The following is a 26129-nucleotide window of genomic DNA, read 5'->3' as shown; positions in this document are numbered from 1 at the left end:
GTGCCGAGGCAGGACCAGCGCTCCCAGGGCCACCTGGAAACTCTTAGACTACACGCGGGTCTTCTCTGATCCCGCACATGCAGCATCACGTAGCCACCTTTTTGTTAACAGAATGTTCCAGAATCTCTAACTTTGTGAAGCTTACTTTCTGGTGGGGGAGGCAGCCTGGGGGGCGGTGAGAGAGCGAGCCTCCTCAGCGTGACCCCAGCACCCCCTAGAGCTGCTGAGCTGAGCACGGGGCCTCCTCTGGGACCCCTGGCCCTTGGCTGGTGCCCCGACTCAGAGGCCAGGCAGACGGTGAGCGTGGGCTCTCAGAATGCAAGTCATCTGGGGGCTGCAAATGCCCCCCACCAGGCCCCAGTGCAGATGGACATGCAGCAGGGGGTCTGACACAGGCCATGGCATCGGCCTGGTTCTCAAGTCGGGTCAGGGAACAGCAGCACGAGTGTGTCCACGCGTCCGCATACACCGTGGGGCGCTTTGCTGTCTGAGGTCTGGTACCTTTGGCGGGTGGAGCAGGAGCTGGTGAAAGTCCTTCAGCCTCGGCTCAATGCCGTGCAGGACGCTGCCACTGACGGGGCACAGCCTCTCCAGTCCCTGAGAAAAGGCGTCCACCAGGCCCTCTGTCCTGTGGATGAGGAAGCAGATGGAGACGGGGACAGCCCAGGCCTCCGTGGCATCTCCCTCCCCTGCCCAATGGGGCCCCCCTCATCCCAAGAGGCTTGGTGACTTACAGAGAGGAGGGCGCCTGAGGCCTTGAGAGCACTTTCCCAGGCGACGGCCCATACTCAACCGCCTGCCATGAAGGGTGGCGCCCAGTCCCGGGCGATGCCCTCCCCACGAGGCACTCACCCAGCCCGCCTGGCTTCCAGCAAGGTCAGCAGCACCTGCGTCCCGCTGACGAGGCAGCTCTCCGTCTGGTCCCCGTCAAACATGTTCCTCAGAAGCTGCTCCACGCAGTCCTGCCTGTCACACACGGTCACTGCCTGGAGCAGAGCAGACCGAGCACGCCTCCCTCCCCTGCCTCCCCGTGGAGGTGCACCCCTGCGGGCCTGCACTTGGGGGACCTGCCTGGAGACCTCCCATGGGAAACAGGCCCCTCAAATTAGCTCTGGGTCCGGGTGAGCACTTCACAGCCAGCTCAGAGTCCGAACCAGAGGGAGTGGCTGTGTCTGCGGTTTACAGGGCCAGCTTGGAGACGCGCTCCCAACTCAGAGACCCCACCCACCGGCACCCGCCAGCACCCCACTAGCCCGCAGCACTCACGACTCCAGCACTGCGAGGAGGGGGTCCGGCTCCAGGGCCTCGGGCAGCTGGCTGCCCTGCTCCCTGCCCAGCCGGACAATGTCACAGAGCGTCTGGGAAGCGTTGGACTGCCTCTGCAAAGACAGAGACATGGCGCTCCGTCAGGGCCAGGGGACGCGTCAGCACTGGCCAGCGGACAGAGCCCCGCTGCTCGTCTTCTGGGAGCTGGGACGCCACTAAACCAGGTCATTTCCGAGGGGTCTGCTCCGCTCCCACTGTCAGGGCGCACTGGACTGTCAAGTTCCAGGGCTCTCAATGCTTCACTGGCTCGCAGGGACGACTGCCCCTCGCACCCATGTTGAGCCACACTGCGTAGGTGACCACCTCACTGATACTGCATTTTAAACTAAAAGGAGCTTCTGGTACTCAGAAGGGGTCCTGTGAAAACACAGATGACAAAGGACGCGGTGCGTGAGGGAATCGGACCCCGTGGAAACGTAGAGCTGCCCAGGGCCCTTGCAGACCACAGGGGTTTCCTCGGGGCCGTGGACGGTTAGACATGCAGCCCTGGCCCCTTGTCGAGGCATCAGGACAAGTGGCTAAAGGACAGGCTTGCACCATCTTAGGGAGAAACAGAAGCAGCCAGGTTGGCTCTGTGGCCTCGCACCTGCCTGTGGCCCGTGGACAGGCCCGTCAGGCCCCCACGCTCACGCTCATGGGGCATCGGCACAGACACCTTGGGGGGATGAGGGACCAACAGCAGAGTGGCCTGGAAGCAGCTGAGGCTCTCAGAGCTGCTGAGGAAGCGCTGGCCTCGTCACGTGGAGAAAGGGCCTCTCAGGAAGCACCCGGCCCGCTCCCAGTGGTCACCACGGGGAGGGAGGGAGCCCACAGGCACCCCATGCTTCTCCCTGGCAGGGGACCTTCCGGCCAGAGCATGGCCAGAACCAGTCACTCCCCTGCAGGGAGCAGAGCACAGCAGAGCCTCGCGCTCCGAGGAGAGTCTGCAGGAGCCTCTCCCGCCTGCTCTCCCCGAGGGAAGCTGAGCCACACTGCGGGCTGCCCTGTGGAGAGGCCCCAGGGCCTGGGGCTGAGGCTGGCCCGGCCAGTCGCCCTCAAGGACCTGAGTCCTTCGGACAGTCCAGTGACCGAGGCACTGGTGACCCTGGAAGCAAACCCACCTCCCTCAAGTTGAGCCCTGAGTGACCATGGGCAGAGGACCTGCTAGGCTGTGTCCACATCACTGACCCACAGAAACTGATAAAAAATACTTGTTGTTATAAGCAAGTAAGTTTTGGGGCAATCTGTTACTCAAGCACAGAAAACTAACACAATTCTGTGCGAGCTGCTCTGTATAGTACGTGTGCATTACTCGTCAGTAAAGAAGTCTCGGAGTCAGTGCTCAACAGGACGAGGTGTGTGCCCTGGTCCTCCTGGGAGGAAAGGCTGCCGTGCCCCTCGGACGCAGCAGCGGGCGCTGCCCAATGGCCCAGTGAGGGGCTCCTGGCGAGGTGGGCTCTGAGGCGTGCACGTGTACTCACATCTTCATCCTCCCTGGGGTGGATCAATTCCACGAGTCTCTGGATGATCCTCTCTTCATTGAGCCACTGGAAGGGAAAGGAGGCTGTGATGGCTCTGCTCACATCTAGCCACACGGAAACCCCTTCCGTGCACAGAGCACCGCCCACCAGGTTCCGGGGCACAGGCTCTTTGCCCAACACGTGCCCCCAGGCCCAGAGAGAACAGGCAGGGACCTGACGTTCATAGGGGAGGAAGCACCATCTGTGTCCTAACGGGGTGGACTCAAGCACACGCCAACTCTGCCTGAGGAGCCCACCTGAGCACCAGCTCTCCCAGTGCTGGCCCAACACAGCTGCTGTTTTGTGGGTTTTTTTATCCTCATCCAAGGATATGTCTTTATTTTTATTTTTAGAAGAGCAAGGAAGAAACGGAGAGAGAGAGAAACATCGATCGATTGCCTCCCGTATATGCCCCGACGGAGGATCGAACCCACAACCTGGGTAGGAGCCTGACCCGGAATGGAGCCCATGACCCTTGGGTGTGCAGGAAGACTCGCCCGGCCAGGGCTCAGACTCTGCTCCTACAGCGCCGGGGCCTTTCCAAGATCAGAACCACCAAGACCCTGCCTGGTGAGGCCGCAGGAGCCCTGCCAGGGCTGACGTGCTGGACACTCGGGGGTTCAAGGGCAAGGTGGCTGGGCAGCCTGGGTCACGCCCAGATCCCCCCACACCTCCTCACCCAGATGGTGAGGGCAGGGCAGCCTTCCCTCCAGCTTGAAGAGCAGATGTGATGCTGCGCCCACTGGGGGCGTGGGCTGTGACTGGTCTTAGTGGGAGGCTCACCGAGGGACGGACCATTAGCCTAGGACTGAGCCCTGCCACTTTGATGAGCACTGCCACCCGATTCCAGGGGCTGGGAAGTGAGCAAGGAGGACCAATGGTTTAGTCTACTTGAAACTGCACGGCAACCAAACCCCACCAAGCACCAGGGACAGGCTGCCAGCACTGACCTCCTGCCTCTCTGGGTTAGAAGCCCTCCCCGGCTCCCTTTCTGGGAGGCCGTAAGCACCATCAGGACAGACCGGGCACACACTGTAGGACAAGCAACAGGCCCTGTGGTCTCTGCCCTTTCCCTGCATGGAGTCCGCCTGCTCTGCCTTCCTCAAGTCTGCAGGGCACAGAGCCGCCCGGAGCTCCTGCCTGACCATGGGGCGGGGCTGGGCGGTGAGGAAAGCAGAGGCACCGGAGTCGGGGGAGAAGGAACGTGCTGCTCTTGCTTCTGAACGGACGGAGAAAGGACAATGGAAAAGGCGCAGAGTCCAGACCAGCCCTGACAAGAGCCCAACGGCCCCAGAGGGAGGCACCGAGCGAGCGGCGTGGGAAGCGGCGAGTGCCCGGCACGCCAGTGCGGAGCCCCTTCACTCGGTCCAGCCTGCTGTGCAGGCTGTGACCACCATCTCGAATCTGCAGGCACACCAGAGAGCGGGGCCCACACACTCACCCGCAGGACTTCCTGCCGGAGCCCAGCAGGCTCCACGCAGCTGACCAGGCGAAGCAGCAGGTCCATGAGGGCCGAGGTGCCGATGTGCTTCAGGACCAGGCTGATGAACGTATCCTTCCTCTTCAGGAACACAATCACCTGAAGCCAAACACCCGGGTAAGCAAGCGGGCCAGCCCCACACCATGAGATGCCCCTGGAGGGAGATCACTCATGAGAAAGGTGACTTTCCCATCATGCCGAGCAGAAACATGGGAAGACCTAAAAAGCTGTGAGAAAGCCTCTGCAAGGACAGCAGAGACCTGAACACAGGAAGTCCGTCCTACAGGTGGGGGCGGGGGCAGGACAACAGGTTTGCTTGCAGGTGAGCCTCCATGGGAACATGACACCAATGCCCACGTGAGACCACACAGCAGCCTGTGCACAGCAGCCACTCGGGACCCGCTGGCTCCAGTTTCCTCAACAGAATGGACAGAGCTGCCAGGACGCCGACCTGGAGAGCACAGAGCACACGAGCCGGCCAGTCACCACAGGCCCATGCGTGGGGGAAGGGAGCCAGGACCGAGGCTTCAGAAAGGAAGAGGCAGGGATGTGCGCTGGCTGGTGGCCACGTCAACAAGATGAGAACAGCTAAGCATGAAGCATGAAACCACCGGGGGAGAGGGGCGCCGCAGCCAGCACTGGGTGGGCTGCTCAGAGGGGGCTGCAGGTGAGCGAGCAGGTGAAGGAAGCAGTCTGGGCAGAGTCCCTCTTGGCTGTGTGTCTGCAGGTCACTGTGCTGGGCAGACCCAGGGCTCCACTGGGAACAATGGGACTCAGAGAAGAAGCCCCCGCTGGGGGAGGTCAGCCACACTCTGAGCTGGAGGAAGGGGAGGAGGAGGAACAGAGGAGAAAGAGGGAGAGGGGGGCACAGGACAAAGAGGAGAGGAAGAGGTGGGAGGAGGGCTCTTTGAAACGATTAAGCTCCTAGAGAAAGATTATTGGGAATGATACGAGGGACATCACTACCGAGATTCAGAAATCAGCCGAGATAAACAGACTGTGGTGTGCATATGCCATGGCACACTACTGTACTAGTGAAACACACAACTTGGAGGACGCTACAGGGAATTACGCTGAAAAAGAAAAAAAGCTAATTCCCAAAGGCTATGTATTATATGATTTAACTGAACGTTTTGAAATAACACAATTTTAGAAATAGAAACTGATCACTGGTTGCCAGGGGTTGGGGATGAGTGACGGGGTACGGGCAGGAGAAAGGTGGGAGCAGTTAAAAGGGCCACACCAAGGACCCTGGTGGTTTGGAACTGTTCGGTACTTGACTGTGATGGTGGAGACACAACCCTACACAGGTAATAAAATGCATAGAACTTTTTTTTTTTAATCCTCACCCCTGGATATGTTTTTATTGATATTGGGAGAGAGAAAGAGAGAGAGAGAGAGAGAGAGAGAGAGAGAGAGAGAGACATCAATGTGAGAAATATCGCTCAATTGCCTCCCGTATGCACCCTGACTGGGGATCAAACCAACTAAAAAATGAGCAGAGGACCCTGACCGGTTTGGCTCAGTGGATAGAGCGTCGGCCTGTGGACTGAAGGGTCCCAGGTTCGATTCCAGTCAAGGGCATGTACATTGGTTGCAGGCACATCCCCAGTAGGGGGTGTGCAGGAGGCAGCTGATAGATGTTTCTCTCTCATCGATGCTTCTAACTCTCTATCCCTCTCCCTTCCTCTCTGTAAAAAAAATCAATAAAATATATTTTTAAAAAAATGAGCAGAGGACTTGAACACACACTTCTCCCAAGAAGACATACAAATAGCCAACAAATATATGAAAAGATGCTCAACTTCACTAGCTATTAGGGAAATGCAAATGAAACCTACAATGAGATACACCTGTTAGAATGGCTTTTCTCAACAGGACAAGTAATAACAAGTGTTGGAGAGGTTGTGAAGAAAATGAAACTCTTTTGGGTGGAATGTAAATTGGTGCAGCCACTATGGAGGTTCCTAAAAAAAATTAAGAATAGAGTTACCGCCCTGGCTGGTATTGCTCAATGGTTAGAGTGTCGGCCCTCACACCAAAGGATTGTCGGCTTGATTCCCGGTCAAGGACACATACCTGGGTTGCAGGTTCGCCCCCAGCCCCAAGTCAAGGCATGTGCGGGAGGTGGTGTCTCTCTCACATTGATGTTTTTTTTTTCTCTCTCTCTCCTTCCCTCCCTCTCTGAAAAGCAATGGAAAAAATATCCTCAGGTGAGGATTTAAAAAATAATTAAAATAAAAAAGAATAGAGTTACCATATGACCCAGCAATCCCTCTTCTGGGTATCTACCTGAAAAACTTGAAAACATTTCTTTACAAAGAGATATGCAGCCCTATGTTCATGACAGCATTATTCACAGTGCCCAAGACATGGAAACAGAAGTGTCCTTGGATAGAGGACTGGATAAAGAGGCTGTGGCACATATACGATGGAGTATTACTCAGCCATAAGAAAAGATGAAATACTACCATTTGCAACAACATGAATGAACCTTCAGAATATTGTGCTAGCGAAACCAGTCAGTAAAAGCTAAGAACCATATGACTTCTCTCATGATGTGGGATGTAGAGCAAACTCATAAACACAGACAACAGTATGGTGGTCATCAGAGGGAAGGGGTAGGGGTGTAAAGGTGATGGAAGATGATCTGAGTTTGGGTGCTGGGCACATAATGTGAAAAAATGTTAAATTATAAATCAACAGTGGTTACCTCTGGAGTGTTACATAAGACTGTTTTCTGTATTTCTGTCTTATTTGAATTTCATATAAATGTGTTACCTTTGTCAGTAGAAAAAATATTTTTTAAGATTGCAGTCCATACTACTGGTAAGGGAAGAAGACGGAAGTGTTATAAGCAGCAGGGAAATTCAGACAGTGTCTGGAAGGTGAACACATGTGTGCAGGCACTGGGCCGGAAGGCGGGCAGGACGTCTGTGAACCCCGGCCTGCCCTCCGTGCCAGCGCCAGCCCCACCAGCAGCACCGCTCCTCCCGGGACCGAGACTCACTGCTGCACCACGGCACCAGCACCCCCGTCTTTACTCATCCTCCGCCAGTTTCCAAAAAGCACCTGAGGTGAGACAGTCCCCTGAGGTCCCCTGCAAATCTCCGATTTACAACCCCATGAAGGGGACAGTCCACTGAAGACTCCACATGCCACAGGGTCTCCTCCCGCCCACCTGCTCTGCCGGGGCTGCTCCTCTCAGAGCTCCAGGCAGACACAGCATATGGGTCTGTTCCCTGCCTCGTACGTGATGACACCAAACAATCATGGTTAGCAGTTGTGGGGTGTGATCGTGGGATCTGCTCAGCAGAGTCTTGTCCCTCCTGAAGCTATATTCAAAACGTCCTTACATTTTAGAGATGTACTTACAGGAATGAAATGCTAACTGGGAACTGTTCTGAAACAGGCCCCGGGGATGCTGGGCGGGGCCCGGGATGAGAGAAAGCCTGCTCTGCAGCTGTGCCGCAGGTCAAGGCTCTCGTCTGCTCTGTCTGCAGAGGGGGAGGCACTGAAGCAGGTGTCTGCTGGATGTGAGACAAGCATCACGGACTCCAGGAAGACACACGCTCAGCTGGGTGAAAAGGAGTCACTCACTATTTCACAGAAGCTGATTACCAGAAGATTTTTTAATTTGCTTTAAAACAGTAAGTGCCCTAGACATAGTCACTGACCACCACACAGATGGAGCAACATGCCTTCAAAGACGGACAGCTGACTGAAACCAAGATGGCGGCATAGGTAAACACCGGAAATTGCTGCCTCGCACAACCACTTCAAAAAGACAACTAAAAGACAAAACAGACATCATCCAGAACCACAGGAAGGCTGGCTGAGTGGAAATTCTACAACTAGAAGGAAAGAGAAAAGCACACTGAGACTCAGAGGAGGTGCGGAAGTAAAGTGCAGAGGTACGGAGGCGCATGTAGAAAGGGCTGGCAACTGAGGACCCAGCTGTCTTTTTCAATCGGGAGGGAGACACAAGCTCCCGACTGCTCTGAACGCCAGTTCTGGGCGAGTCTCTGGGGACCCAGACTCATAGGGAGAGAAACTGGACTGTCTGGCATCGGGCAGAACTCGAGGGCGGCTTTCTCTCAGAGGCGCTTGCAGTGATCACCGCGGAACAGTGAGACCCCGGTCTTCTTAGGGCAGGGCTGAGGATCAGCCATAGCTGTTTGCTCCACCCTGTTGATTCCCTGAGATCCCGCCCCACCCAAGCTGTGCCCAGAGGCTTTTGCATATGAATGCCCTGGCCCTTTGCAATCTGAAAATTATCTAACTAACTGCAGCTGGGTCAGAGAGACACAGAACATCCAAAAGAAGGCCCACGGCCCCACAGCAGCTTGCATTGCTTCACAGTTGGGCCTCATCGGGGCACCTCCAAACTCCAAACAAAGAAGAGGAATCTGCAGATGTCTCCATAGCTCCTGCTGGGTAGCCTCAGGCAGAGGCTAAATTAACACCTCCTTAGATCCAGGAGCCAGTGTACCCAGTGGTCAGAGTGGACCATCTAGATTACAACTCCTCAGATCCATAAGGGACACACTCAGGGGGCAGACTCAGGGAGCACCAAAGCCCCACTGAAGCAAGTCTTGCCCCAGAAGGGTGTCTCCAGCACAGAAGTTCTCCCACTGTAGACACAGCTGATTCTCACAGCCAATTGGCCTGGAGGTCAATTCCTCCCAGTGATACCTACAACAATCAAAGCTTAACTACAACAAGACTGTGCACACAGCCCACAAAGGCGGTGCACCAAGAGTGTCCACCCTAGGTAATTGGGGAGGCTGAGCCACTGGACTCTATAGGATACCTAGCACACAAAACCACTCTATCAACACAGGGAAGCAGCCAAAATGCGGAGACAAAGAAACAGGTCACAAATGACAGAAATGGAGGAAAGCAAACAACTGGCTATAGAGTTCAAAACCACGGTTATAAGGTTTTTCAAGAATTTTCTAGAAACCGCTGATAAATTTAGTGAGACCCTCGAGGATATGAAAAAGGACCAACTGGAAATTAAGCATACACTGACTGAAATAAAGAATAATATACAGAGATCCAACAGCAGACAAGAGGATCCTAAGAATCAAATCAAAGATTTGAAATACGAAGAAGCAAAAAATGCCCAACCGGAAAAACAAAAAGAAAAAAGAATCCAAAAATATGAAGATAGTGTAAGGAGCCTCTGGGACAACTTCAAGCGTACCAACATCCGAATTATAGGGGTGCCAGAAGAAGAGAGAGAGCAAGATATTGAAAACCTATTTGAAGAAATAATGACAGAAAACTTCCCCTACCTGGTGAAAGAAATAGACTTTCAAGTCCAGGAAGCTCAGAGAACCCCAAACAAAAGGAATCCAAAGAGGACCACACCAAGACACATCAGAATTAAAATGCCAAGAGCAAAAGACAAAGAGAGACTCTTAAAAGCAGCAAGAGAAAAACAATTAGTTACCTACAAGGGAGTACCCATACGACTGTCAGCTGATTTCTCAACAGAAACTATGCAGGCCAGAAGGGAGTGGCTAGAAATATTCAAAGTGCTGAATACCAAGAACCTACAACCAAGATTACTTTACCCAGCAAAGCTATCATTCAGAATTGAAGGTCAGATAAAGAGCTTCACAGATAAGAAAAAGCTAAAGGAGTTCATCACCACCAAACCAGTATTATATGAAATGCTGAAAGGTATCCTTTAAGAAGATAAATAATTTGATGAACAGAATAAACTGGTGAATATAATAGAATCAGGGACATAGAAAGGGAGTGGACTGACAATTCTCAAGGCGGAAGGGGTGTGGGGGGTACAGGAAGAGACTGGACAAAAATCATACACCTATGGATGAGGACAATGGCAGGGGTAAGGGCAGAAGGTGGGGTGGGAACTGGGTGGAGGGGAGCTATGGGGGGAAAAAAGAGGAACAACTGTAATAATCTGAACAATAAAGATTTAATTAAAAAAAAAAAAAAAGACGGACAGCCACAATCCTGCCAGGACGCGGTATGTCCCGAGCCTCACGCCTGTGACTGGCGTCCTGTGTGGTTCCCAGGGGTGGTGGGAAGCACAGCGATTCCAGAGCCGGCAGCAGAAATACTTCTTGGGAAGCCACCTTCTTAGTCAAACTCCAACTCACAGATCAGCCGCCCACACTGCTCCCGAGTCCCACGACACAGCCAGGAACACTGTTCCCCTGCCTGCTGACACGGTCGCGCCGCGATGGCTGGCAGTGAGCTATGTGGGCATCCTCCAGGCCAACCACCCCGACCACAAGGGCATGGCTGGCGTTTTACCTGTTCCGTCTTCCTTGCGATGAGACTGCCAATGGTCTTGCTGAAAAAACTGGCGAGCAGAGGATTGAGAGGCGGCTCGTGGTCCAGGAAGTCGTAGAGGAGGTTCAGCAGAGCCTCGTCACCACCCAGCCTGTCGTTGATCTGCGGCACATCGCACGTCAGCAGCTCACAGGCCGTGTTCGGGTACCTACAGGGCACAACGCCAGCAACTGGAGGTGAAATTAGACTTCTCCAACTCTCGGGAAACAGCTTAAATAATCTGCCCTTAGGGTGCAGATCCACGGGCAAGAGGGAAACACTGACAAACCTCTGACCAGAACAAAAATGCACTAGGCCTCAGATGACCGGCACTTCTGTCGGACTACTGGAAGGCCACATCTGTAACCACCACCTGCTGGACCTCGTGCCCTGCACTCTCTCCAGGCTCTGCTCTCGAGCTCACCTGCAACTCTCTCACCTCCTGTCACCATCACAGCTACGGAGACATGCTGTCCTCCCTCCCTCTCCCTGCCCTTCCTGTCCCTGCACATCCACAAGCACGGTCCCGTCTGCCCTGGACTGAAGCTTACAGTGATGTCCTGGTTATGAGGAGGCAAAGCACAATATCACCAGGAATACCACCGATATACATGAACTATGTCCTATGCATTTGATAAAAGTGACCAGATATGAAATAATCCTCACCTCATTCCAGGCACACCCACCCAACATCTGCTCATCCAGGACTGAGCCTGTGACCCAGGGCCTTAGCTGGGGAACGCAGGTGACGATGCCTGGCCCAGAGGAGGCAGGGACTCAGGGGGAGCATCCTGTGGGCTGGCGGCATACACCTGGCACCACGTGGGACACATGGCCTGATCTCTGTGCCGGGGCTTCCTCATCTGCACACGAGGTGAGTGGCCACCTCCCCACAAGGCTGTGCATAAAGCCAAGCAGCATCAAGTCAGCCACTGCGACTCCCTGCTCCTGGCAGCCCCAGCACAGGCCCCAGCACAGCCTCCCCGCACCCTCCGCACAGACCCCAGCACAGGCCCCAGCCCAGGTGGCCCTGGATCAGTGAGAGGGTCCTGGGTTTGAGGCTCTTGAGGAAACAGCTGGTGGAGACCTCAATCTGGCTGTGGAGCCATGTTCCTCATCGGCCCAGAGACAGCTTCTCCTCAACCAGAAACGGTGCCGGGTGCGCAGCAGGCGTGAGGGACCTGCGGATCCGCAGGCAGCCCAGCCGTGGGCAGTTAACAAGCAGGCCCCGGCTTGAGAGGGGGGCTCAGACAGAGGTGTGGTCAGTTCTAGGGAGGGGTGGCCAGCGACCACCTTGGGGATTGTGACCAGGATCAGAGGAGGTGGCTCAGCACTGCAAGCGTGAGCTGTGATAACCAGCATGGCGGAGAGCGCACGGCCGCCAGGAGTAGAGGCCAGAGGGCGTGCTTGAGTGCAGGGCAGGAGGCCAGGTCAGCAGCCTTGGGCCAGAGCAAAGCCCCACGTCATGCCAGCAGAGAGGTGTCCACCGGTCTCCAAACAAGAAGATGCACCGAGTGCAGGACAGAACTGGGCCCAGCAAGCAGACATCTCCCTCCAGGAAGCTCTCCCAGAGCCAACAGGAAGGCCCCAGTCCCCCTGCACACACAGGCCACTGTGGGGCGCGGTTACGGTGTTTGCCCAGGTTCAAGCCTCGGACTAATGAAAGGACAGGGTCCTCTCACTGCCACGTGCAAGTCCCAGCGGGAGGGCAGGGCCCTCCCAGCACAATTATAGCCAACGGCTGTGGGTGTGAGCTTGAACCTAGGGTCCGAACACGTAGCTCCACGTGCCTTGTGATAGAGTTCGGGTGCATGTAGTTAAGTGAGGATGAAACTCACGAGAACGCTGTAAACAACTTGATCACGCCCCTACTTTGCCTCGTGGCATCTGCTATAAAATAAAGACACGGCTTGTGGGCGCGGGCGCTGTCTCCTCATCAGGGAGCAGCATCCCACCGAGACCCAGCTATTATTCTCTTGTCTGTCTTTCCTTAATCCTTTCACCCCCCCACTCGGGATCACCCTTGGTCGTGCTGGCATGGCACAGGCCACCACTCACACATGGGGCAGGCTCAGGCACGGTGAGGTGGAGGGACTGTGATTTTTATAAGTACTTTATTTTTATTTTTAATTATATTTTTATTGATTTCAGAGAGGAAGGGAGAGGGGGAGAGAGATAGTAACATCAATAAGGAGAATCACAGATCGGCTGCCTCCTGCAAGCCCCACACTGGGGATCGAGCCCGCAACCCAGGCTTGTGCCCAGACCAGGAATCGAATCATAACCTCTTGGTTCATTGATCGACGCTCGGCTGGGCTTTATCAGTATTTTACACGATTCTTCAAGAAAAGAACTGCGTTAGTAGTTTATAAAATGTGAGCCTCAGCTAGTCACAGAGGCGTGGCAGCCAGCCCGCAGGTCAGGGAGGAGGGAACTCTCAGAGCAGTGACACTTCCAGCCCCTCCCTGCTGCCGCCGCCCAGGCCCGGAGGTTCTTCCCAGGAAAACATGGTCCAGAGCAGCTCCTGACTCAAGGCTGCTTGTACCACAAACAAGGCCTGGTACAAAAAACATTGGGGTCCCCCAGCCCCTCTTCCTGACTCAGGGCATGACAGGTTGACACCCACAGGTAGGAGCTGGAGGGATTTTTTCTGGAGAAACTGATGGGACGGAGAGAAATGCCAGCCAGCTGTCGTCCTCCCTGGTGTGGGCACCTGCCACCCACAGGAAGGCAGGGTGAGCAGCCCCACTCAGACCCACATGCTATGCAGGCTGTAGTGCCTCTTGAAAGGAACACAGTGCTGATCAAACCACCACCCACCAGAAAACAGGGCAGAACAGGGAGAGCGTGTGGAGAACAGAAGGAAACTGCCCAGAAACTACACACTCAGGCAGCATCCGTGAACAAGAATTGGAGGCTTGTCCTACCCGGTGTGGCTCAGTGGATAGAGCGTCGGCCTGCGGACTGAAGGGTCCCAGGCACATGTCCGGGTTGCAGGCTCGATCCCCAGTGGGGGGCATGCAGGAGGCAGCCAATCCATGATTCTCTCTCATCATTGATGTTTCTATCTCTCTCTCCCTCTCCCTTACCCTTCCTCTCTGAAATCAATAAAAATATTTTTTTAAAAGGGCCAGAGGCTTGTATTTATGATATGAGAAATTAAGAATGATAGTAGAAAACTTAAAAATCAACCAAAGGGAGGAAGATAAAATTTGAAGAAACTCTCAAGTGTAGAACAAAGGCAAAGATAAGACATTAAGAGAAAAAATAAGAAGGAAGTATCAATTCGGGGGAGGTCTAACACCAATTAGATGTCCCAGAGAGAATAGAGGGAAAACTGGAAGGGAGAAAGTTATCAAAGAAATAACACAAGAAGTTCCCTGTGCCGAAGGCCACGAATTTGCAGACTGCAAGGGCCCCTGGGTACTGAGCACAATGGGTGAGAGCCCCACCCCCAGGGCTTGCCTTGGCGGGAACATGTAGGGTCTACAGCTGGGCACCTGCTCACTCTGGGTGTCTGCCTGCCTGCTTGTTTCCTTCCCCTAGAGCAGAGGTTCCCCACGTGGGGCACACGGCCCCCAGGGGGGCAATTTGATTTTTAAGGGGGGCAATTTGAGAGTGAGTTATTAACAGTGAATGTTTTGCATTTCTTATGGTTCTAGGGGCCTCAAATACAGTCTATAAATATACATGTGACATATTATGCATTTCAGTTCCCTATTACGTTTTGAGACTTTATTTGCTATTTTTTCATATCACTTCATATTATTTTTTAACAATTTCTTAGTGATTTCTTCCTCAGAACTTCAACTGTCCTTCCATTCATTTTTCTCTTTCATGGATGCCATGTTCTTTGGAAGCTGTTTAAACCAAGTTAATGGGTTTTTAGGCTTCCTCCACGTGAATAGGAGTTCACTTTTTAAATAAGAATTATATGTCACAGGGCGGGGGGCGGGGGGCAGCAGGATTTTAGAGATGCTTAGGTGGGGTGTGGCCAAAAAAAGGTTGGGAACCACTGCCCTAGCGCAAACAGTTCCTCCTTGCCCTGTCTGCTTGGCTTTGTACTATCTGTTACTAATTTCTCCCAGACTCGGGCTAGAAAACTCCCCTGGCCCAGGATGCTACTCCAGGACCCCTCTGCCAAGCCCCGCTCTCCTCCCTCAGACCTGTCACCAACGCCCTCCAGACAGGGAGACCACAGAACAGTCACCAAGCAGGACACACTGGGAGCGAGAGGGTAAAGGGATGGGCTGTGAATGGTGGTGACGGTGATGCTGAGCCCACGCGCTGAGCAGGAGCATCCCCTGCAGTGTCTCTATCTGACCTTCCTCAGAGGGTCCGAGGGCCAAGGCCCCGGCTCCTCCACAAACCAGCTCTGCCTCACCAAGGACCGCCTCGCCCAGCACAGGCACTCCCTGCCCCCCACCGGCTGGGCCAGCACAGTCCTGTCCAGGCAGGGACAGTCTGGGCAGTCTCTGCTGAGCCACCGGGTCTGCCCTTGTAACCACAAACGGGTTACATGTGCTTGTGCTCCAACAGGACTTTCTTTGTGAACAATGAGATGCGAATTTGGTATCATTTTCACGTGCAACAACCATTTAAAAATACAGACCCATTCTTAGCTTGCAAGTCACACAAAAACAGGATGTGACCTGCAGGCCGTGGTTTGCTGACCCTGTTCTAAGACCTCCCACCACTCACTGTCCAGCTGCCCGTCTGTCCTGACGAGCTGCTCAGGCCCCAGTGGGCACCCTCAGAGCCGAAGGCTGCATCCGCTCTGCCCTTCCTGTCACGCAAGGTCCCTGTCCTCAAACTCCTCAGTCCTTATGCCAAACCCTCGCCACACCCCTTCCTTCTGACATCCTGGTCAACTGTAGAATGGGGCATTTTAGGGAAAACTGAGAATGGTCACTAATGACATATTCCGCTGAGCCCAGGACCCAACGTGAAGCAAAGTCCACCGTGTCCCGAGTGGCCATTTACCAGGCGGGGCCGCCCCCTATGGCGGTGCAGCCACCTGCAGCTCTGCCGGGGTCTGTCCTCCGGCACACTGTCCCTCAGGCTCCAGCACGCCGTAGGCTGACTACAGCCCAGAATGCAAAGTCACCCCCCAGGAGCAGCCTCCTCACTTGTCCATCAGGAAGCCATCCCTGCAGCCCTGCCCAGTACATACTTGAAGCGGACCTTCTCGTCCATGTCCAGGGGCGGGTCCTGTGTGATGAGGCTCACCAGCTCCTCCATACACTGCGGCCGACACAGGAAGTCCAGCAGCTTCCGGTTCTGAGCCTTGCACTCCTGCAAGATGTCATCTTCGTCCATTAACTCCCGCAGCGTCACGTCCTCCTTATCCAGCAGCTTGTCAACATGGGACGTGGTGTTCAAGTCGAACTTCCAGAACATGGTGACGGCCACAGACCTGCAGGCAAAGACCAGAGGGTCACTTCCCCCAGCAACTCGACAGGGTCCCAGAGTCCGTCCCCATAAGGGCAAGCGCTGGAGAGGGTGCTCTTCCCAACGCCCGCTCTGCCCACGCCCCTCCGGGTCAGGCTCTCATGTCAGCAGGGACGTCACGTGCAGCGCTCGGTTCCCTGCTGGCTGACCCACCTTCCTCATGCTCCTTTCCTGCCCTGGGTGCTCTCCTTCACTCCCTGCCCCCCTAGGAGAGGTGTCTCCGTGCCTCTGCACCCCAAGAAAGTTAATGATTCATAAGCCCCACCCAGGCATCCGGCTCCTCAGAGTGAACACTGGACACCTCTCCCCGAATGTCCCTGGATCGTATGTACTCTGTTTTCTGTAGATGACACTTTGACATCTTAGAACACCTTTCTGGCTGGAGAGACGGCCCCTCCCTGGCTGGTCAATCTTAGGCCCAGCAGGGGCAGGCTTGTGCCCTCTGCACACTCCCATCCAGAGGGCTCCTCCACTATGCCCAGCCCTCCCCTGCCACACGTCCTCACACTCCGCTGGGCCCTGAGAGGGAGGGAGAGGGGGAAGAGAGAAACATTGATATGTTGCCTCTCGTATGTACCCCAATTAGGGATCAAACCCGCAACCTAGGTATGTGCCCTGACCGGGAATTGAACCCACAACTTTTTGGTGCATGGGATGATGCTCCAACGAACTGAGCCACCCAGCCAGGGCATCTTTTTCTAGCTTCTTAAGATAGAAGCTCAGATTTATTTATTTTTAATATTTTTTTATTTCTTTTATTTTTTAAATATATATTTGTTATTGATTTCAGAGAGGAAGGGGGGGGAGAGAGAGAGAGAGAGAGAAATGATGAGAGAAAATCATGATCAGCTGCCTCCTGCGCTCCCCCTACTGGGGATCAAGTCCACAACCTGGGCATGTGCCCTGACCAGGAATTGAACCAGGGACCTCTTGGTTCATGGGTTGACACTCAACCACTGAACCACACTGGCCTGGTCATATCATTGATTTTTTAGACCTTTTTTCTATTATAAGCATTTAAAGCTACAAAGTTTCTTTCAAGCACTGCTTTAGCTGCATCCCACAGATTTTTATATTTATAATGTTCCTTGTGATTTTTTTTCTTTGACTTAGATTTTAAAATATAATGCTTAATTTTCAAATTATTTTGGGACTTCCTAAATAGCTCTTAGTTACTGATATCTCATTTCTGTTGTACTCAGAGAGCAGGCTTATGTGACTTCATTCCTTTACCTGTATTGGTATTTGATTTACGGCCTCGCATGGAGTTCAACAAACTTCTTCTGAAAGAGCTCAGCAAGAGTTATTTTCAGCTTTGTAGGTCCCATAGGATCTCTGTTGCATGTTCTTTTCCTTCTTCCTAACAATTCTTTAAAAACACAAAAACTACTCTCATCCCTGGCTAGTGTGGCTCAGTTAGTTGAGCGTGGTCCCAGGCACGGAAAAGTTGCTGGTTCCATTCCCAGTCAGGGCACATGCCTTGGTTGCAGGCTTGATCCCCAGCAGGGGACGTGCAAGAGGCTGCAATCAATCACTGTTTCTCTCTTTCTCTTCCTCTCCCTTCCTCTCTCTCTGAAAATCAATTAATAATCTTAAAAACAAACTACTCTCAGTCTGCAAGCTGCAAAGAGCAAGCAGTGGGCTGGACTTGCATGCAGGCTGCAGTGTCCTCCCCAATGCCTTGCCTATGACACAGTCCACGGTCCATCCTAGTGAATGTGGCGTGTGCCCTGGAAAACCGGGTTCACTCTGCTGCTGGGGGAGTCAGTCAAGTTGGTTGACAGTAATAATATAATGATAACTGATAAAATCAGCTGACAACTGCTTTTGTGACTACTTTCATCAAATAATGAGAGATGATTGCAGTCTTCAACTATAACTGTGGAAGTATTCATGTCTCCTTTGGATTTGTAAGTTTTTGCTTCATGTATTTAGAATTTATTTTATTATGTGGATACATATTTAGGATTTCATGTCTTGATGAACTGCCTCTTTGTTCATTTTGAAATGCCCCTCATTATCTCTGGCAATATAGGCAACCTCGCTTCACTGCGCTTCGCAGAGACTGCGATTCCACCAACGAAGGCTTGTGCAGCCCTGCATCTCGCCAGCCCATGGGCACCACTTCCCCAACAGCCTGTGCTCAGTGCTGCTGAAATATTACAAACCTTGTCATTGTCAAAACCTGGTCATGGTGCTCTGTGATCAGTGACCCTTAACCTTACTCCTGTCATTGTTTGGGGCCCACAAACTGCCCCGTATGAGACCAAGAACCTAACTGATAAATGCTGTGCTCTCACTGCTCCACCGACCGGCCGCCCATCTCTCTCTCTCCTGGGCCCCCTATTTCCTGAGACACAACAAGACGGAAGTCAGGCCCATTCAGAGCCCACAATGGCCTCCAGGAGGCCCAGTGAAGGAAGAGCTGCACCTCTCACTTTAAATCAAAAGCAGAAACGACCAGCTTGGTGAGGCTTGTCCAACGCCAAGAGAAGCTGAAAGCGAGGCCTCTCGCGCCCAACAGTGATCCTGCTGTGAAGGCCAAGAGGTTCTGGAAGGAAATTCAAGTGCTGCTCCAGCCAACACGCGTGATGAGAGGGAACAGCCTATTGCTGGTGAGGAGATGGGTCCGTGCTCTGGGTCGAGGCCACACAGCCACAGCTCCCTGCAGCCAAAGCCTAATCCAGGGCCAGGCCCGGCTCTTCCATTCCGTGAAGGCTGAGGTGAGGAGGCAGCGGGAGGAACGTGTGGAGATGGGAGGCTGGTCGTGAGCTGAAGGAGGTGCCAGGGGAAGCAGCAGGTGCTGAGCTGCAGCAAGCTGTGCAGAAGGGCCGCTCGGATGACCGTGGAGGGGCCACTCGGCAGGTTCCTCCACAGCCTCGGAGTGTGGAGGACACGGCCTCCTGCGGGAAGGAGGCGCCGCCTGGGACGTTCACAGTGAGGGGAGGTCAGCGCCCGGCCTCACAGGCCAGGCGGCTCCTGCTAGGAGCTCATGCAGCTGTGCTCACTTCCATTTAGAAAAGCCTAGGCCGGTAGGAGTGATGCTCCGTCTGCTCTCCCTGTGTCTGAACGTGCCACACGGCTTCCTGCATAGTGTGAGCGCCTGTGGAGACCTGCTGCTCAGAAAAAAGATTCTTCCCTAACCTTCCTGCTCGCGACAAGGCGCCTGGTCACCAGGGGCGCTGGGGGAGACGGGCCAGATGAATGCTGTTTTCATGCCTTTCTGCTCCTCTTGGCTCAAGGACTAACTCTGACTCCCAAGTCTCACTGGGAAGAAAAACCACGTTTGTAAGCGATCGCTGCCGTTGTGGCTCCTCTGATGGATCGGGGAGAATAAATGGAAAAGGTCTCCCCGTCCCAGCTGCCACTGAGACCCTGAGGGACTCCCGGGAGGCAGTCACAGGCGTCTGGGAGAAGCTGATCCACCCTCGTGGCCGATCTGAGGGCTCCAGACCTCCGAGAGGAAGTGCCTGCACGTGTGGTGGGAGCAGCAGCAGGAGCATGACGTGGAGCCTGAGGACGCGCTGAATCGCTGCAAACTCAGGACAGAGCTTGAGTGATGAGGAGGAGCTGGCAGAGGAGCAGAGAGAGGGGTTTCGGGAGACGGAGCCCACCCTGTGACGAGGCTGTGAGGACGGTGAGATGGCAACAGAGGATTTAGAGCAGTGGTTTTCAACCTTCTGGCCCTTTAAATACAGTTCCTCATGTTGTGACCCACCATAAAATTATTTTCGTTGCTACTTCATAACTGTAATGTTGCTACTGTTATGAATCATAATGTAAATATCTGATATGCAGGATGGTCTTAGGTGACCCCTGTGAAAGGATCGTTCGACCACCAAAAGGGTCTCGACCCACAGGTTGAGAACCGCTGATTTAGTATGTCACATGAGTGTGGCTGACATAGCAGTGCCGGGTTTGAGGACTGGCTGCAGAGAAAGAGAGAGAAAAAAAGAGACACAAAAGAGAAAAGGAAAAGAAAGGAAAAAAATAAACTATTCTCTACAATTACCTTCATTTCAGAAAATAATGACTTTTAAATATCAAAAAAAGGAAAGCCATCATTTCAGGATTAAGGATAATGTCTCACTTTGAAAAAATATAGTTTTAAGGAAAACTCACCTCATTACAATAATTTTGTTCATTTCCCATATTACAGACCAGCATTTGAGGACTACTGTTTTACCACCACCACATGACACATGAAATAAAAGTAGGTTACTCTTACAACCATTAACTTAAACCATAGCTATGAGCTCACATCAACACATTCTGCTATGCCATCAAGTCAAAAATCCCTCTATAAGGACATTTCCGTTTCCATCCGTTATCTATGCATTTTAAGAAATACTGATCGCATCTGTGGCTTCCTTTAAAAGTTTATCCCAATGGCACTGCAGCTAATTTCAATGTCAAAGGAACACTCCCAGAAAATACTGCACTCCTTCTCCAAACGCTCCTCACGTCCCAGCACCCTCCCAGCACCGCACACTGCCCCACCCGCAGGGAGCTCTCGCTCTCCTTCCCAGGTGACACATCCACGGCATCCCCACCCCTCAGGTCGTCATGAGACTGCAGGCCCCGCACCAACACGTGAGACGTCAGACTCCTGCCACACCCTGACAACGCCTCCGCCCGCCAGGCTCTCTGGAGCGCCTAGCAAAGTATCACCAACATCTTCCAGATGCTTATTCAACAGCCACCGAAAGGAACTTGAAGTTCCACGTCTCTATTTACTCTTTCTGGTCAGCATGATCTTCAGACTGAAGGTGGGTCCCAAAGAGAAATGCTGCCATGTGATCATATAGTTCCAAACGAGCCCTTCACAAAGGAACACGGAGGTACAGACTGTTGCTAAGAGAAATTAGAATCTAAAAGATTTACAATCAAAGTCCTGGGTCGGCTGTGTGACCTGAAGCCAGTTATGTGACCCCTTGTACTGGGAACAGTGAGCATCCCTGACTCGTGGAACTGCTGTGAGGACTGAGTTACCCCCCTAAAGAGCCTGGAAGAGTGGCCGCACCTGGTGCCCTCACAGACCCTGACTGCCAAGGAGAGGAGGAGAGAGACAGGTCACCTGCTGCAGAGAACGGGCTCCGTGGTGCTGGGCGGCGGGCACAGCTCGCAGAGCTGAGTGTGTGCTCCCCCGAGCCCACCTCCAGCGGCATCACACGGAGCTTGCATCCAACATGAAGGAAGTGTTTGCACTGGATGGACAAACCCTACAGCCAGGAGGCTTTCTCACTCTCCCAAAGATTAATGGTCACCCTTTACCAGCACAGACTGGGACTCTATGTGGCTTGGAAAAATGGTGACGCAAGTCCCTGGAGAGCAGTGAGTATCTGTACAATCGACTGATTAACAAATGAGACCAGGTCTAAACTGGGGGAGAGACCCCAAAAATGGCCTAATTGAAAAAGATGAATAACAACCCAAAATCAGAAGTGAAGCCCTAGCTGCTTTGACTCAGTAGTTGGGGCATCAGCCCATGGACTGAAGGGTCCCAGGTTCGATTCTGGTCAAGGATGTGTACCTCAGTTGCAAGCTCGACCCCCGGCCCCAGGCGGGGCACATGCAGGAGGCAACCAATCAATGTGCCTCTCCCATCGACTTCGCTCTCTGTCTCTCCCCCTCCCTCCACTCTGAAAAAATAAATGAAAAAAAATATCCTCAGGTGAGGATTAACAAAACATACACAACACAAAAAAATTAAAAGAAGTGAAAAGAAGAAATAGCCCTAGCAGGTATGGCTTAGTGGATAGAGCGTCGGCCTGTGGACTCAAGGGTCCCAGGTTCGATTCTGGTCAAGGGCACATGCCCGGGTTGCGGGCTTGATCCCTAGTAGGGGGTGTGCAGGAGGCAGCCAATCAATGATTCTCTCTCATCATTGATGTTTCTCTCTCTCTCCCTCTCCCTTCTTCTCTGACATCAATAAAAATATATTTTAAAAAATAGAAGAAGAAATAGCCACTAACACAGAGGTAAATTAAAATGATTATAAAACAATAGTTTATACTATCTATGCTCATGCATTCAAAGCAAGCCTGAACCATCTAGCCCAGCAGTTGCCAACCTTCTGGACCTTGCAGACCACCGGCTGGTGACCGCTGATCCAGCCTCCTGGAAACACACCGTCCAAGCCCAATGCAGAGGCAGAATCAGCCTCTCGAACAGGCCTGGGCTCCACCTGGGTGTCTCCACCACAGGCTGAGCGCTGCTTTAGGACGGGCTGTCTCTCTCAGCCCTATAACCTGGGTCACAGCTTCAGGTTGGACATGCAGCTGACATGCTCTGTGGGTTAACCACATCAACCAGTAAACAAACTTGATACAAGTTCTTAAAGGCTGAGACGGGAGGGGGGTCCAGTGGGCAAGCAGGGCAAGGAGCCGAGCAGATGGGAGCAAAGGGACGGGGTCCCCACAGCTCCCACCTGCGTGACTCAGCAGGTGTGGAAGACTCTCGTTGTGCCCAGCTTTTGTCCCTTTCTTCAATAGTGACGGAGGTTTAGGGGGGCACTTGGCCACCTCCTTAAGCCTAGTTTTCCCAGCCTCCCCTTGCAGCCAGCTACAGTCAGGTGATGAAGCTCTGGGCAGAGGGCTGGGCGTAGAAGTGACCTTGGAGCCACAGGCCTTCCTGGTGTGAGCTCCTGAGTCCTGCTGGCCCGCCGGCCTCCCGGGAGATGCAAGAAGCAGAGCACCCTCTGACTCCACAAGTGAAAGCCCGGGGCTGAGGCAGGAGCTGCCAGACCAACCTGCGTGAGAGAGAAGTGCAGGCCCCCTCGTTTAAGCCACTGCTTCTTGGGACCTTTTTGGTGCAGCTCAGTCTGTACCTTAATACAATCCGAGCAAGTTTCTTAACCTCCCTGAGCTTTAGCTTTTTCACCTATAAAATGATCACATTTTCTCCAAAAGATTACAGAGTTAAGCAATACACCTGGCAGATAATAAGTGCTAAACCAATACCTGAATTTACTGAATTGGGAAAAGAGATGTAATATCACTGACACATATTATAAGCTCAATTAGTGTTCATTCCCCCCCCCCCTTTTTTCTTTTTGTTTTAATCCTCACCTGAGGATTTTTTTTTTTTTTTTTTTTTTTTTTTACTGATTTTAGAGAGAGGGGAGGGGGCTGGGGGGCTGAGAGAAACATCGATGTCTGAGAAAAACATGGATAGGTTGCCTCCTGTATACTCCCTGAACCCACAACCTAGGTATGTAGGTATGTGTCCGGACCGGGAATCGAAGCAACAGCAACCTTTGGGTGCACAGTGCACAGGGTGAGACTGAGCCACACTAACCAAGGCTCATTCCCTCCCCTTTTAACATTAGTTTTAACAGGCGGAGTACAACAGCCACCCATGTGGCTGCTCATGTTAAACAGCAAGAGGGGAGGAGGCTAAGACGGCTACGTGCTGTGACTCCCCTGCATGAAGAGCCCCCCACGCAGGCAGGTGGGCTTGGTGCTGCCTGGTGCTCCGTCCTGACCACCATTTACTTGCCGCCAGCAGATGCTACTCCTTGGTGTGGAGCTGGATATTTGAAAAAAATGTGTGCAACTCAAACAATGAAACACAAAAACTAGAGTGGTCCATCCTTCCCAGAGACAGCAGGAGACTTCCCAAGGCGCTCGTGACAGAAGGACGTGCTGCTAATGAGACCAGGGCCACCGGCAAAACCTAGGACTGACTTGGGCAAACCAGGACTGCTGGGCATCCCACCAAAACCAGAACACCAGCACTCCAGCCTTTCAAAATCAGGTCTCAACCAGATCTTTTACCCATAGAATGAATTGGAATTCTTCAAAAATGTCTTGCGTTTTATGTACCCCTTCATTTCACATATTTTAAAGTCAGCTTGTCAATTCCAACCTCCGACCCTGTCTCCACACACACACACACCCTGGGGTTTGTAATTGAAATTATGATGTATTTCTAGATTGGTTTTGGGAGAACTGGCACATTTACAACAATGAGTTTTCCAATCCAAAACCGGGGTGTATCTGTCCGTTTACTCAAGTCTTCTTTAATTTCTCTAAAAACTTACCATGTTTTCCACAGAGGTTTCACATTTTTCATTAGATTTATTTCTAGGTACTTTTGTTTATAATGCTACTATATGCATGACTTTTTCACTGCAATGTGTTTATTGGTAGTATATGATAATATTTTTATAAGCCGATTTTATATCCAGCAACTTCCTACATGATTATTGATTAAAGTTATCTGTAGATTGTTTCGGGCTTTCTACAATATACAATCATATCATCAGTGAATGACAACAGTTTTGTTTCTTTCATTCAAATTCTTTTATCTTTTTCCCCATTTTTCTGATTTATTGGTTTGGCTAAAACCTCCATCGTGAGCCTCAAATGATCATAAACAGACTATAAACAAGCATGCTTCTAACTCCCTCTCCCCTCCATGCTGCCTACCTCTCTGTGTTCCCATCATCTTCTCGAGGCTTCCTCCTGGGGGATTTCCTGTTTTCTGGCTCAATGACTTCCTCTTTACTGTAAATGATTTGATATTAAACCCACATACAGGGTGGGGAAAAGTAGGTTTATAGATGTTCATGTGGAAAATACAATAATTTTTAATAATAACACAAGAAGTCCTGACCGGTTTGGCTCAGTGGATAGAGCATCAGCCCTCGGACTGAAGGGTCCCGGGTTCGATTCCAGTCAGGGGCACGTATCTCGGTTGCATGCTCCCAGCACTGCCCAGGGGCATGCGGGAGACAACCAATCGATGTGTCTCTCTCATATCGGTGTTTCACTCTGTCTCTCCCTCTCCCTTCCACTCTCTAAAAATCAATGGGAAAAATATCCTCGGATGAGGATTAAAATAATAATAATAAATAAGAGCTGCCATCTTGTGTCCCTGCGTGTGTGCGCTTATTCTCAGGGGTCTGCCCTAGACCCCCTAAGCGTCAGCCTTAATCCCCCGAGCGGCCCTGTTTCCTCTCCAACAAGATGAAAGAAACTATCATGAACCAAGAGAAACTCGCCAAACTGCAGGCACAAGTGCGCTTTGGTGGGAAAGGAACAGAAAACACACTCGTAGAAAGAAGGGGGTTCACAGAACAGCTACAGCAGATGATTAAAAACTTCAGTTCTCCTTAAAGAAGTCAGGGGTAAACAATATCTCTGGTATTGAAGAGGTAAGTATGTTTACAAACCAAGGAACAGTGATCCACTGTAACAACCCTGAAGTTCAGGCATCGCTGGCAGGGAACACTTTCACCATGACAGGCTGTGCTGAGACAAAGCAGCTGACAGAAATGCTCCCAGCACCTTCAACAGCTCCAGCGGACAGTCTGAAGGTTAAGGAGACTGGCTGAAGCTCTGCCCAAACAAGCTGTGGATGGAAAAGCGCCACTTGCTACTGGAGAGGATGATGATGACGAAGTTCCAGATCTCGTGGAGGATTTTGATGAGGCTTCCAAGAATGAAGCAAACTGAACTGAGTCAACTTCTGAAGAAGATAAGCTTGAAGAAGTTTCTGGGAGCTGCTTTATTTTATATTATGACTGCTTTTTCAAATTTTGTTTATGGATCTGATAAAATCTAGATCTCTGATATTTTTTAGCCCAATGCCCCTGGACATTGCAGCTCTTTTCAGTTTTTGCTTACACATAAATCATTCTTTGCAGCTAATTAAGCTGAAGAATCTTGGGAATAAAGTTTGAAACAGGTTAATAAAAAAATAACAACAACACAAGAATAAAATTGTTTCACATACAATTGTAAACCTACTTTTGCCCCACCCAGTATTGTATTTTTTATTTCCAGACATCTATTTGGTTCTTCTTCAAATATTGTAGATCGCCTTTTATAGTTCCCGAAGATATTTTCTTTCTTTCTTTCTTTAAATATATTTTTATTGATTTCAGACAGGACAGGAGAGGGAGAGAGAGAGACAGAAACAATGATGAGCGAGAATCATTAATCAACTGCCTCCTGCACACCCCCTACTGAGGACTGAGTCCACAACCTGGGCATATGCCCTTGACCAGAATCGAACCCAGGACCCTTCAGTCCACAGGCTGACGCTCTATCCAC

At 52.0% G+C, this 26129-nt stretch overlaps 1 protein-coding gene and 1 pseudogene across 5 annotated transcripts in view; one reads left to right on the top strand and one right to left on the bottom strand.

Annotated features, from left to right (window-relative positions):
- The window catches only part of PPP6R2 (protein phosphatase 6 regulatory subunit 2), a 63575-nt gene that overhangs the window by 13472 nt on the left and 23974 nt on the right, over positions 1 to 26129 (bottom strand). For 4 of the 5 annotated variants that reach the window (XM_070411355.1, XM_070411354.1, XM_070411351.1 and 1 more), the window contains 7 exons: positions 15791 to 16033; positions 10600 to 10786; positions 4267 to 4404; positions 2787 to 2852; positions 1267 to 1379; positions 853 to 966; positions 502 to 628 (listed from right to left, as the gene is read on the bottom strand). In XM_070411355.1, coding sequence (XP_070267456.1) covers positions 502 to 628; positions 853 to 966; positions 1267 to 1379; positions 2787 to 2852; positions 4267 to 4404; positions 10600 to 10786; positions 15791 to 16017 — 972 coding nt within the window. In that variant the 5' untranslated portion in view covers positions 16018 to 16033. Of the gene's footprint in view, positions 1 to 501; positions 629 to 852; positions 967 to 1266; positions 1380 to 2786; positions 2853 to 4266; positions 4405 to 10599; positions 10787 to 15790; positions 16034 to 18506; positions 19998 to 26129 lie in introns of all 5 variants that reach the window. The other variant, XM_070411353.1, reaches the window with a different exon arrangement.
- Positions 25041 to 25529, top strand: LOC139007688 (transcription factor BTF3 pseudogene; annotated as a pseudogene).

Source organism: Myotis yumanensis, unplaced genomic scaffold (genome assembly GCF_028538775.1).
Source record: "Myotis yumanensis isolate MYYU_CA2020_CCGP unplaced genomic scaffold, mMyoYum1.0.hap1 SCAF_3, whole genome shotgun sequence".
Lineage (NCBI taxonomy): Eukaryota > Metazoa > Chordata > Mammalia > Chiroptera > Vespertilionidae > Myotis > Myotis yumanensis.
This window is presented reverse-complemented; position numbering and strand designations above follow the sequence as displayed.